Source organism: Oryzias latipes, chromosome 8 (assembly GCF_002234675.1).
Source record: "Oryzias latipes chromosome 8, ASM223467v1".
In the NCBI taxonomy this organism is placed as follows: Eukaryota; Metazoa; Chordata; class Actinopteri; order Beloniformes; family Adrianichthyidae; genus Oryzias; species Oryzias latipes.
In genome coordinates this window covers 25,358,681-25,371,343 of record NC_019866.2, presented here as the reverse complement: position 1 = coordinate 25,371,343, position 12,663 = coordinate 25,358,681, and the positions used below count along the sequence as shown (strand labels likewise).

At 48.1% G+C, this 12,663-nt stretch overlaps 1 protein-coding gene across 4 annotated transcripts; it reads right to left on the bottom strand.

Moving 5' to 3' along the window:
- Positions 1-253: 253 nt before the first annotated feature.
- LOC101160562 (oxysterol-binding protein-related protein 7) lies at positions 254-12,092 on the bottom strand. 4 transcript variants are annotated; one of them, XM_011478688.2, is made up of 24 exons: positions 11,803-11,967; positions 11,607-11,659; positions 10,886-11,096; positions 10,522-10,662; positions 9,552-9,605; positions 9,355-9,468; positions 8,579-8,746; positions 7,187-7,325; positions 6,994-7,112; positions 6,840-6,923; positions 6,454-6,607; positions 6,234-6,367; positions 5,378-5,470; positions 4,915-5,077; positions 4,727-4,801; positions 4,072-4,286; positions 3,846-3,983; positions 3,708-3,771; positions 3,549-3,627; positions 2,237-2,381; positions 1,986-2,136; positions 1,748-1,874; positions 1,545-1,667; positions 254-1,282 (listed from the first exon to the last, which is right to left on the bottom strand). In XM_011478688.2, the coding sequence occupies exons 3-24, from the start codon at positions 11,051-11,053 to the stop codon at positions 1,174-1,176; spliced, it is 2,757 nt and encodes a 918-aa protein (XP_011476990.1). In that variant the 5' UTR covers positions 11,054-11,096; positions 11,607-11,659; positions 11,803-11,967; the 3' UTR covers positions 254-1,173. The 4 variants fall into 4 exon arrangements, with proteins under 4 accessions (XP_011476990.1, XP_020561232.1, XP_011476989.1 ...); XM_020705573.1 differs by lacking the exons at positions 11,607-11,659; positions 11,803-11,967 and adding an exon at positions 11,974-12,092; XM_011478687.2 differs by lacking the exon at positions 11,607-11,659.
- Positions 12,093-12,663: the final 571 nt, after the last annotated feature.

Here is a 12,663-nt window from a genome sequence, read left to right as displayed (position 1 = left end):
TTCATCCCTTAATGTCTCCGTTCTCGTGTCTTTTGCTGCGGTGCCTAAAGTCTCGGTTGTTGCATTCGCCGTGATCTAAATCCTCAACATGTTTGGAAGAACATGCCGTCCAGAGAGGAGAGTTGGAGACGTTTACTCTGTAGGAGTGAACCGGAACACCACGACAGGTTTACCAGTTAGAAAACATAGTTGGAATAAAATACAGAAGCTTTTTTGAAATTAATCAATGAAGAAATGCAAAACAAGGCACATGTGGATTTTTGGGCAATATTTTATTTACTTAAATAGGTTATACCTTTGACAACAGCATCCACTGAGCAGATCAGGTTTATGGCTTTGATGGCATTAAGAGCAGACTGGAACTTGACTAATGCAGTTTTTTTTAAAAAGCAGCATTCATTTAGTTAGACAAAAAAATAGTGCTTACGAAACATTTTATTTGGGAGAAAAAAATAACACTAAAGTCTTTTCTTCTGTATAAATCTATTGGTGACAATAAAAACCGCCGTCATGGAGGGAAAAAAAAAGTGGTGCACTCCCGGTCTTTCAGGTTTTTCAGGTCAGAGGCTGCTGGTCTCAAAAAGCTGGTTCCAACATTCTGATCATCACTTTGAGAACTAATTTAAAGCACACTAACTTTACCAAGTTCCTACAGTGATGCGCACGGAGGGAAAATATGCAGAACCAGTTCGCCTGGTCTCCACCGTCACCCAACCCGTCTTTTTTTAGAATAGACTATTCTGAAATCCATCACAGCTGCACCCAGACAGGCATTCGTGATAAATGCATCCACGTTAAAAACCAAAATCAGCTAAACATGAATTCTGTCATTCATCCCACAGAAACAGACACATACAGACAGACAGAGGCTCCAGCCGGCAGAACCGGATTTACATGCAGGTTTCTGAGATGGCAAATAAAGAGCTGGACAGAGGAAGCGTTAAAATATGGTTTGACATCACAGGCAGCAACAGCCAGAAGGGGAGGAGGATGTTGGTGAACATTTGCTCATCTTTGTAGCATCTCACCTCTATACCTGGTACAAGTCCTCCAGCACACAAAGAGGATCATTCATGCATCTGAAAACAGTGACGTCAGTTACCCGTCTACCAGGCTTGCTCTCATGTCTCAACGGCATTCGATGCAACCAGACATGAATGCAGCCGTGCGGTTCTACCACAGGTCCAGGTTTTCAGTCTTGGAGAAGCCTGGCTCTTTACGGAGCTTCCAGTAGGTGCCGTTAAACAGCCACGTCTCTGTGCCGGCGGCGTCGATGGCTTTCCTGAGAGACACACAAAAGTCTTACTGCTCACACCTCACCAAGTACCGTTCTGTTCAAACTCTGGCCTGAGAACAGAGCAGTTGGAGTCAACCTTCACTGGGAACAAAGGGGCAGATCATGCGGTTCACTTCCTCTCCAGCAGCCTCGTTCAGACTCTAGTTCTAGGTGTTTCTAGGGTGGAGGCATTTCCAGGAACAGACAGTTGGACTAACCCTGTCACAGCCTGAACTGTTGACTCTTAATACGTGTTCAATATTCTTACTTGAAGAACCGCGGGATATGCTCCTCCCCCCTCTTGGCCATCTCCTTCCTCCTGGTTCGTTGCTTTTCCTCCACCTCATCCTTCTTTTTGTCAGCTTCCGCCACTTTCCCCTCTTCCAGGAGCCTGGTCAGTGTCAGAAACGTGCACAAATCAGTAATCTGAGGCACTTGGATTCAGAGTAAAGCGTGAGCTGCGATCGTCACCTCTGGTCTGGCCGGAACCGCGTGTCAGTCGGGGGCAGAACCTCCTTCAGGTCTGGAGTGAGCTCATTCAGCTCCCGGGCGTACCGCGAGAAGCCGTAGAACTGGAAGTGGTCGTCCGGCTGCACGTCTGAACAGAAACCACGAAGACTGCTCAAAGTGTCACCGTTTACTGGCTGCAGGCCAAAGTGGGGTCATGCATTTTCAGCAGCATTTCCATGACCGTTTAAGGGGTACTCACTAGGTTTCCAGAGGCACTTGGGTGTAGACAAAGTGTCACAAAAAATGCCTTCATGCCAGAGGCCTCCAAAGCGATGGACCACCTCCCCAGCCTTGTCCAGAACCACGCCCTGCACCTCGTTTTTACCGCCGTCTGAGCCCCAGTAACGAGACTAAAGAGCCGGAGACAAACGGCATTGGAAAACTTGAAATGTGATCCTCGTGTTGGTCAACAGAGACACTCCTGAATGTGTGATGATGATGGTTTCTAACCTTGACGAATGTAATCTTGCAGGTGCACACGTCACTCTTTGTGTTTTTGATGATCACCTCGCCGTAATGCTCCAACCAGCGCTGCTGACTCAGCACGTTATGAATGCAGGTGACAACCTTGTTCCATTCATAGTGATCCCCATATCTAAAGAAACACGCATGCATTATTAATATTATTATCCACAAAGCCGTGTGCATGCTGGCCAAAGCGCTGCAGGTGTCCCAGGACGGTGCTGTGTGGTTTAAACTCTTAGCCGCACCATGAAAGGCGCACACACAAACACGCTGAATAGGATTCATACAGAAGCGTTAAAAATTGTGGGAGCGTCAAACGTTGAAAAACCATTTCAGCAAAGCTCCTCTTCCTCAGTTTTTACCCTGCAGCTCAACTCTGCCCTCTTCTGCCACCCAGGGGGTATTCAGACCAGCTACATCTGTTGGTCCAGACCAAGTCCGCTTAATTCTGTCCAGATCGAGTCCGGAGCCTTTGGTCTGCATCGTTTGTGTTACGAACCAAAGCTTGTAATCAAAACCACATGACTAAAGATCTCTACAGTCATTGGTCAGGAATTACAAGGGCGGGGCAAAGTAACGAGAGAAAGAATATTGAAGACCTGGTCTCTGCCGTCCGTGTCGGGATAGTTCACAGATTTAAACTTTATATTTTATCGACCAATTCTGATCGTCTATCAACGTCAGTACAACACTATTTTGGTCCGGTGGAGGCGAGCTGCAGGACGGTTACCGAGGAGACGGTACGCTGATGAGCGTTTATGATGTATAGATGGTCAGAAAAACAGTCAGCTGTGGTCATCCAACCACATTTCAATGAGTTGCTGTGACTCATTGTTGCTCCGTTACTCTGTTCACATCCCATAATGCTCGGCTACAGGGGCCGTTTTGGTCCAGTTCTGCTCAGAGCACTGAGAAAATCTCAGAGTCAACCGAGTCTCAGTCAAACCGAGACCACCTCCAAAGATGGGCTTAAGACCGGTTCCTGGTCCCAGACCAGAATCCACTGGGGTGTGTTCAGACTGAAAGTTTGTTTCGGATTATCGGGGGAAACGAACTCTGCTTCACTTCAACCAAATGTGTCCTGAGGTTTTGAAGAAGCACAAATGAACCCTTAACATTAAACACGCTGCACTAGTAACATTATGGAAATCTGTAAATGGAAACATCAAATGCTACACCTCCAGTGACAGAAGAACTCTACTTATGTCACATTTCACACAATGATACTTTTTCTTTTATCTTTTTTTTCTCTTCTAGCAAGAAAGAAAACGCCTAAAACTGGAATCTTTCAGATCACCTGGGGAGGACAACATTGACTGGACTGGAGGAGATGATCTCTACAGACTTCCCCCAAAACTTGTTCTTCCATCTTTGATCTGCAGACAGAGCAGAAGTAAAGAGGTTTAGTCTCCGTTTGTGAAGTGGATTCTGCACTCGCTGCAGGTGCTGCTCCCACCTTGCCAGAAAGTAAAATTCTCAGACTCTGCATGACACGCTGAGATGGGGGGGTGATGGGAGACCTGGAAACAGGACAGAGACCGCATTGCAGACTTCCTGAACACGTGGATTTGTCTGGGTAGACCGCGGACGTTACCTGCTCGCTGATGAAGTGGAACCCTCTGTCCTCTCTCACATTCTCATAGGTCTCTCCAAGGACAGGGTTGAAGGGTTTGTAGCGATTCCTCCAGGATGCCCAGGCGTAACCAGAGATGGAGAACACTGCAACATAAACCTAGGAACATGCAGCAGCCCCAGTTATTCATCAGCTTTGTCTCTCAGTTCATCCCAGCTTCAGATTTGTAGAAGGTGGACCAAGTTACCATTCTCTCATAAGGATCGTCAATGTGGTTGGCCATGTCCAGCAGCTCAGAGTACTCCAGTTCTTCACTAAGCCTCTGCAGCAAACACAGCGGCTCGTTGAGGAGAACGGGCATGGACACTCTAGACAGGTCCTTCCCAATGTTGTTGTAGAGAATGGTCATGATCCCGATGTGGCTGTTGTCTGCTGAGGGGGCAGGGATGGTGGTCCTACGCCCTGGAGGAGAGCAACAACATGCACAGGAAACACTGTTGACACCAGACAAGGACAAAAACAGAAATGATCCACGGTGGAATCTAATGTGGAATCAACGTCAAACAACTTTAAAAAGTCTGTCCATGAAAACATGAAAGTTGAGGTGGGTTTTGTTTAGGTGGTCAATGATGGGACTGCAAGTAGAAAGCTTTTCAGGTCCAAAAGCTCCACCAACATCTCACGCTAGCTTTAGACACGAAACTAATGTCAGTATGACAAGAAGATGAATCTGAAGAAAAAATGATAAAAAAACAGCAACTCTGCATTCATGAGAGGACTGCTGTGAACGTGGGGGGGGGCGGCGAGCTGAAGCAGTCAAGGAAAAAAGCTCAAACAGGACTTCATTAAGCTGCTGATTGATCATTTTGCTGTACAACAAAGCATAAGAACGGTGGCGTTACCACTGCTGGTTTGGGCCAGGATGGGTTTGTGTGTTGCACTCTTCACGCTGGCTCTGTAGCTGATGGTGGCAGCAGCTAGAAAGCACAAACGGGGGGTTATTTCCATCTTTGGACTGCAGCATGAATGGCAGCATTTGGAGAATGCCGTCAGGTTCGTTTGGCTGGTTCTTCCAGAAAGAAACTCTTACAGTGGCCCTCCTCAGGCTCCGAGGTGCTGGTGGTGGTGATGTCGCTAAGGCCCGACTCGTCTGACGCCTCGGCCTCGGAGGAAGTCTCGCACACAATCACCTCGCTGGCATCAAAGTATTCGGCCAAGGACTCTGCCACAGAGGGCGGACGGGCCATGGGTGCCTGTAGGAGGAAATGGAGGCAGAAAACATTGACATTCCTGTAAAGAACACTTCTGCACCGCTCTGTCTGACAGCAAAGGTGGACTGACAAAGTACTTCTATTCTCCTATTGGTTAAAGTGTTCATTCCTATGACAAGACGGTCCAATCAGCATTAGTAACCATTAGCAGAATCAAAATTGCAGCAGCATCTGAGAAAAAGACTTCCCAAGAATTGTAGCAAAAACATTTAGACAAGTTTAAGGTTAATAAATAAAATGCAACTAACAGCAAGAGTGGAAGAGACAAAAGGCCGTACACACCTGGTCCAGACGGACAGTGCAGAAGGATTCTTCAGAAGAGTCAGAGGACAGGGAGAATGAGTGGACTTTGGTCAGACGGGACTGAACTTCAAGCTACGCAAGCCATGCAGGACAAATGCAGAAAAACAAGCCATGAGTGACTGATCGCCACACTGCTTCCGCCACACATGCACAGTGCAAGGCCTCCACGCCCAAGCATGGCGAGCCATTGGCTCCAGCGCGGCGTCACAGAGCCGGCCATTCCCACAAACAGTCACTGAGCAATGTGTTAAAAAGAGGTTTGTGCTGACAGAGGTAAACAGATTAAAGATGTCAATGCAGATGTTTGACCCCCTCGATGCCTGAATTCATTTCCAGCTGTGAGAACACCACTTGTGTTTTTGGTTTCAAAAGAGAAGGTTTGGTGCATATCTGCATCAATAGGCATCCATGGGTTAAACCAGTAGGATCTTTGACCCTAAAGTACTGCAAGTCTGACATTTTTCTAAGCAAAATTATGATCATGACCCCACAGCCAAAAGCAAATAAAAGCCACAGGAACATGCATCAACAGGCAGAGAAAACAGAAAACAACAGCAACCGCTAACCTGAGGAGTTTCTGAGCAAGAACCAACATGACTGCACCACGGCCGTCTCTATTGATGAAGGAGAGGCAAACGTGCTGCTGAGACACACCTGAAGGGCCTGTTCTGCCCCAACAGCCCAAACCTGCTCCTCACATTCACCCAGAACCCAGAGGGTGGGGCTGGGCCTTCATGGTTTGTCAGGATTTGGCTCGTGCTTGCAGAACGCCAAGCTCCCAAAGTTACCCCTCCTCCCCCCTGGAACCAGATGTGGGCCACCGCGAGTGCAGTACCTCAGACATCGTGCTGCACAGCGTTGCAAGCTGCTGCGAGGTGTTCTGCCGGAGGTCCGGCCCAGTCCAAGCCTGCCTCAGTCTCTCCCTCTCCATGGTCAAGACTTCATGGATGGCCTTCAGAGAGGCATGGACTGCAACACAACATTCATCCGATGAGGACTTGGACTCACGGTTCCAGTGTGAAGACACGGCCCGTTTCATGTTTTCAGATGGGCACCTCTCTGGGACGAGGCGCAGATGTCCTGGTGGAGCTTTTTAGCCTCTGGTGACGTGACCTGTGGGTTGGACAGCTGGGAGTAGACGTAGTCTGGGATGGACTTCACGGATGTGGTAAGATTGCTGCAGCTGGTGCTGAGGTGACTTGATGTGAACTACGAGAAGAAGGGACGTTACTGATGTTACTGATGATGTAAATGAGGGATGAGCTGAGCCAGTGTCCCAGTGACTGACAGGCGCCAGTCGAAAAGACAAAAACAGAAACTCAGACACGCTGCTGAGGCCGGATCTAGGATGATGTCATGAAATAGGCGGCACCCACAAGGAGCGAAAGGCGGAGCCTCTGCACCCCAAGTTGTTCAGCACAGAAATACTGAAAAATCTTACCACTCCCCCCATGGCTTCGACGCGGGACAAAGTCCTGGAGTGTCCAGAACCCCTCTTCTTCTTGGGTTTCTCAAGCGAGAGATTCTGTGAATGAAAACCAGCAGATCAGCTAGAGAGTTCCTGTTGACGTGGTTCCATCGCCTCCTGCATTCACCTGCATGCTGATGCGCATCTCCAGGTCCGTGTTGGTGATGGGAAAGCCTCCTTCCAGCCACTGCAGCCTCTGGATGAGCTGAGCCAGTTCTACGAGCTCAGTCTGGCACCGGCCCAGCTCTGCGGCAGGAAGAGTCGCAGGTCAGACAGAAACGCTTCCACACCTGGAAGTCTTCAGTGAACAGGGTTCTCACCGTTGGACGTCGCGTCAACATCGTGGGTCTGCTGGAGCCAGGCGGAGACTTTGTTGTTCACCGCTGGGTCTGAAACCACAGGCGCGGCTCTGGGCGGCTCCCCTTGGTACATCGACCCGAAGCCGGCATAGTAGGGTGGCTGTACCAAACATCAAGGCACACTTCAGCGCACGCCACCGTTTCTTATTAGGTCACAAAAATATGCATTTTTCCATAAGATGCGATTTCCTGAATGTTTTCATTTTTAGAAATGGTCTAAAACAATTGTTTGGAAAGAACTGGAGAGTCCAGCTTTCAGGACATTTCCAAATGCCCCCTTTTCATCGCTGAAGGCTTTTCTGGGGCAGGCTGAATTGGGACACTTTGTAGAACATCCTGTTCTGTTTTCAGTGCTGAATGCTTGGTTGTACACGACCCCTCCTGTACAAACGCCATCTTACACCGCACTCGAGCGGTTAGCACCTTAGCTATGTTGCAGTGAAGCCAACTTAGATTTCGGACCCATGACCACGTCTGCAGCCTGGTCAGATGTCTTCTGCATTAGAGTGTCGTCGTCTAAACGGACTGGAGCAGACGGCTGCCTCCACTGAAAACCTGCAGTCTGAGCACGTGACTGAAAGAGGGCGGAGACTGCGTCCCTTCAAGTAAACATGATGCATGACGATGTCAAGAGTGCAGCCCAACAGGAATGGTCCTTTTCTCCAACAGTCAGTTTGAACGTTACCATCAAGCTGCTTTTTATTCACTTTCCGGCTTTAGAATCACCTTTCTTGTAAAGAGTGGAGAGTTCTGCCCTCCTGGGGGTCGGGGGGTGGGGGTGTCCACCCTTTATGTTTGGATGTCTTGGCCTTTAGAAATCCAATCTCAGTCGTGATTAGAGATTAACATGTCACCGTTTAGTGCTGGACCCTTTAAGTGGTCAATTCATTCATTCATTCATTCATTCATTCATTCATTCATTCATCTTCTGCTGTTTTCTCCCTTCCGGGGTCACGGGGCTGCTGGAGCCTATCCCAGCAACTTGTGGTTGAAGGCAGGGTCATCCTGGACAGGTCGCCAGTCTGTCACAGGGCCACAATCACACACCCATGCACACTCACGTGCACACCTATGGACAATTCAGAGTAACCAATGAACCTATGAAGCATGTTTATGGACACCCACGCATGCACAGAGAACAGGCAAACTCCACACAGAAAGGCCCCCCATTGGCGTTCTGGTTCAGGTCCCCCAGCCGGGACTTGAACAAGGGGGGGCTGTGAGTCAAGAGCTCTAACCACTGAGCCATTGTGCAGCCCGGTCAAGTTTTTACCAATTCAAACTTGTGTGTTGGAGCAAACATCTGCCTGCTGTTGAACCATAAAAACTGCTTTTGGGTGTAAATATACTAACATTTGCCCTGTTCTGGTGGGCAAGAGTGGCAATGGCTGGCAGGGAGTTCTGGCCCATGGACAGAGCGTGAAGGACGCCGTGATGGACACTCATCGCTTCATTTTTCTTGAAGACACGGTGGGCACACAGCTTGGTCACCCAGATGTAATACATCTCTATGGTCTTTGCCTGAGAAGAGAAGAAAACATTCAAAACGATGCAGCCACAAAACCCAGACGTCCAAAAGGAGGACAAGAGAAAAGAGATGGAATTCAAAATCCAAGGACTCCTGCTGTGGTTCAAAAATGGCCTTTTGGTGGTGATGGCCTTAAATTAACGACTTGGATCCACAGCCACAGGGTCACAGGTGGACGTCCTGATTTTAAAGAGGCTTCTCACATTTACTTTAAGTTTTAGGCTGTGGCCCCAAAGCAGGATGTTGGCAGAACTTGTGGCATTTGCTCCAGATATCCAGTAGAAACTGAGATTGACTAAAAATAACCAGTTCATATTTCACATATTTGTGCTCATCGTTCAGAAAACGGTTTCCTCTGAACCAAGTCCAACAAGAACAGAACTATTTTGCCATTAGAAATCCTTTTTTACATTTATACTGTTTAATTATTGATTCAATCCCTTACATTCATTGTTTACTTGGGATTTCTGCTGCAATTTAATTCCGAAAACGTTCATAAAGTTCTGCAAACCAAGCAAAACAAAGGTTGAAGTCTGAGTTTTAAAATCCCCTGGACTTGTCTCTGTGTTTTCCACAGCCCCCCCCTCCGGACGTCAGTTACCTTCAGGTGGTAGAGGTTGTTTCCAGCATCCAAGTCGATGCGTTTGGTCTTCTTGTTGACGGACATGACAGCCAGGCTAATATCAAGAGAGCCGTGGAGCTTTCCTTTTTGAACCTGAAACAATGCAGGTGAACATGACCTTTGACCTTCATACCACCAAAAGGAGTGTGGGTACAGTTTTTCTCTAAAATACTCACATCCTGCTGTGTCTTGGAATACTTGAGAATTCCCCTCTCCAGTAGGAAGTATCTCTGAAGAGAAGTGAACGCTGAGACTCAGGTTTGGATCATCACATCCTACAAGACCCTTTGGGTTGGCCTTTACCAACAGGCTCTCTGCTTTTAGAGCAGGAGTGCCCAAATCCAGGCCTGGGGGGCCGGTGTCCTTCCTGTTTTCCAACCAACCTGCCATTGAAGCTCATTATTGGTCAAACACACCTGATCCAGGTAATCAGCAGCAGATGAGGCAGAATTTCTGGAAAACCAGCAGGAGGCCGGCCCCCCAGGCCTGGACCCCTGTTCTAGAGGGTGCAGATATGAACTGGTCCAAGTCTATCACTGGATATCATTTTGACAAGGTTCTAAGATACAAACTAGAACTAGATTTTATATTGCAAGCTTCAGATCTTCCACTCGGTTGAGTCGTGGACATTTAGAAATATGAAGTCGGGACAGACCGACGTCCTGATGGACGGAGATCCACGGAAGCTCTGCCTGACGGTCACATGATCAAACACTAGAGGACACGCAGTCCGACTGAAGCTCTGCTCTCCACATGACCGACTTCTGATCCAGATCCGTGCGCCGTTTCTCCCTCCCTCCTCGCTGCTTAACTGCTGCTTCTCTGCACAGCGTCTGCCAAACTGGTTGTTGTGGAACCAGTTATTGCTATCTCCACACAAATCCTGCCTGTGTTCATTTTCACAGAGGCCTTTTTCAGCGAAAACTACCAGAATGGCTCCACACAGCTATCATGTCGGTGCCCACAGGGGCCCCTGCCCAGAACACGGGGCCCACGCGGCATGCTGGCCAGAGAGAACGCAGGACGTCCTGGTCACGTCCATACCATCCGCATAAAAACCGCAACCGTCCCTCATTCATTAAAACAGAAAAGCACATTCTCATGCATCTGTATCATTTACACAGCGTGGGAACTCTCTGCACTCACCCTATGCCAGCCTTTCAGAGGATACTTCCTCCTCTTCATCAGGTAACCCTCGCAGATCCCGGGGATGCTGAGGTCCTGAGAGGATCCGGGCTTGAGAACGTCTGAATGCTGCAAGCTGTCCATCACTTCCCAGTCACGAGACTTTTGGAAGAGTTTAGAGTCAGTTAGGATCTTTGCAAAAAAGGAAAATGTAAAAATATAAACTTTATTATGAGTAGTGGTACAGTTTTGCACATTCGTGGCCTTCATTTGGGTCTTCCTTTTAATTTCCACCACCAACCGCTTCGGTTCAGAAACACTTTTCTTGGGTTTCAAACATTGCAGCAGTAATAAAAGTGAAGCATCAGTTTTAAATGTTTCTCACCACTTTTGACTGTTTGGATGAACAAGTGCTGCTGTTCCGCGAGTGGCTGGGCTTAAACGTGCTGGCCACAGACTTGTCCATGTAGCTGTGAAGTGATTGGCTGCTGGCAGCAGGTGGGGGACACACCTGGGGGTCCATTGGTAAAACGTGATGTGGAAAGTCTTGCATGGTGGAGAACTTCTTTAGGACAGGCAGAAGCTCATGGCAATCACTGCAGAGGTTAGAGATGAACGTTTAGTTCCAAACAAACACATTCAGACATTTTCAATCCAATTGATCTGTTCCAAGTTGACGGGAAACATGAGATCAATGTCAGACAGACAAGCTAAGACGAGGGTTCATTTGTGGCCTCGTCTAAGGATCCACAGAAGCTGTGGCCTGGTTTTCAGTCCCAGTAGACCCCATCAGACATTTGAGCCCCCCCTGAGGCTGCAGACAGGATTAACCCCCAACCCAACCCCTCAATGCTGGGTGTCAAGCAGGGAGGCTGAACTGGCATGACTCCACCATGGATTTGAACTCAGAACCTTCCAGTCTCAGGGCAGACACTCTACCACAAGGCCGCTGAACTGGTTTGTTCTGCTTTTGAAGCAAATGATTACGAGTAAAAAAAAAACATCATTTTGATCTATTGGTAATTATTTTAACCAAAGTCGTTAATTGTTAAAAAGTATATTCAAGAAGATGTACACCCCCCCCCCCCAACATTCCCTTGACTTACACAACAGGAAGAAACAGGAAGGAGGAGGAAGCGTCGCGGTTTAAATTCTTCACCTGATAACAAAAAAATCAGTTTGAGCCTAAAATCAAACAGAAGACGTAAAAACTCTGATTTCATAAAGAGCCTCCTCTGCTCTCTGACCCACTTCATTAAAGTCTGACAGAAAGCCACGGAGCTGAACCCAAACGAAACGCACCTGTGTGGTCCTGGAGCCTGACAAACGCTGAGTCTCTCAGCTGTTGACACCAAAGAGCCTCTTTCTATCAAACAAATCAGACCGAGACTTTCCCAGCTTTGGCAGGAGATCAGCTCCCGTGTGCTGCCTTCCCTTCCCTTCCCTTCCCTTCTCAGCAGAAAGCAGCCACACCTGACTGATGAGCTGCTCTGCTGCCTATCAAAACCAGCAGGTAACTGGGCGGGGCCAGGCTCCTCAGACTCCACCTCACCAAACAGGCCGGCCGGCTTTGTCATCTGCAGGATGAAACGATGCGTCACGCCGTTCCCAATAAAAAAAGAAAACCTGCTTTCAGTTACCGGGTGTCACCAGCAAAACAAAAACCACAACAAAAAGGATGAAATAGGGATGAAATAAGGATGAAATAAGGAAGAAATAATTCAGATGTTCAGAGTGAGGCTCATCCAAGGGAATCACGCGTTCCCACCTGATCACCTTCATTCGGGTCCCTCAGGTGCCCGAAGCTCCACAGTCAGGAGTCAGAGCTGCAGAAGAGCCTCCTGTCATCAGTGTGGCTTCAGCACAGCACAGCGGTTCATGTGAGGTCCAGTCTGTGTCAGCATCACACAAACCTCAGCATGCAGGTGAGAACTGCTCAGCCATCAGAAAGGGTGTGCTCTCTACTAAAAGTCAAACTAAACAAAAGTTTTTTTTTTCTGTAGTTTTTTAAAAACACAACTGCAGTAACTGTACCATCATCCAGACTCACACAGTTAGAAACAGGAAAAGAGTCACCTTTCCTTCAGTTACTCAACTTTCAGTAAGCTGAGTCGATGTTTTCATGTCTGACGTCATCAAGAAGAGCCGTAAAAAGACAACTTG

What these genes read in the sequence shown, in the direction of transcription:
- LOC101160562 (XM_020705573.1), bottom strand. Translation starts at nt 12,077, where the DNA reads ATGACAAAGCCGGCCGGCCTGTTTGGTGAGGTGGAGTCTGAGGAGCCT. An exon ending in TGTTGACGCGACGTCCAACG is followed by an intron (nt 7,113 to 7,186) that starts GTGAGAACCCTG and finishes TTCCTGCCGCAG; the next exon opens with AGCTGGGCCGGTGCCAGACT. An exon ending in TCGAAGCCATGGGGGGAGTG is followed by an intron (nt 6,608 to 6,839) that starts GTAAGATTTTTC and finishes TTCTTCTCGTAG; the next exon opens with TTCACATCAAGTCACCTCAG.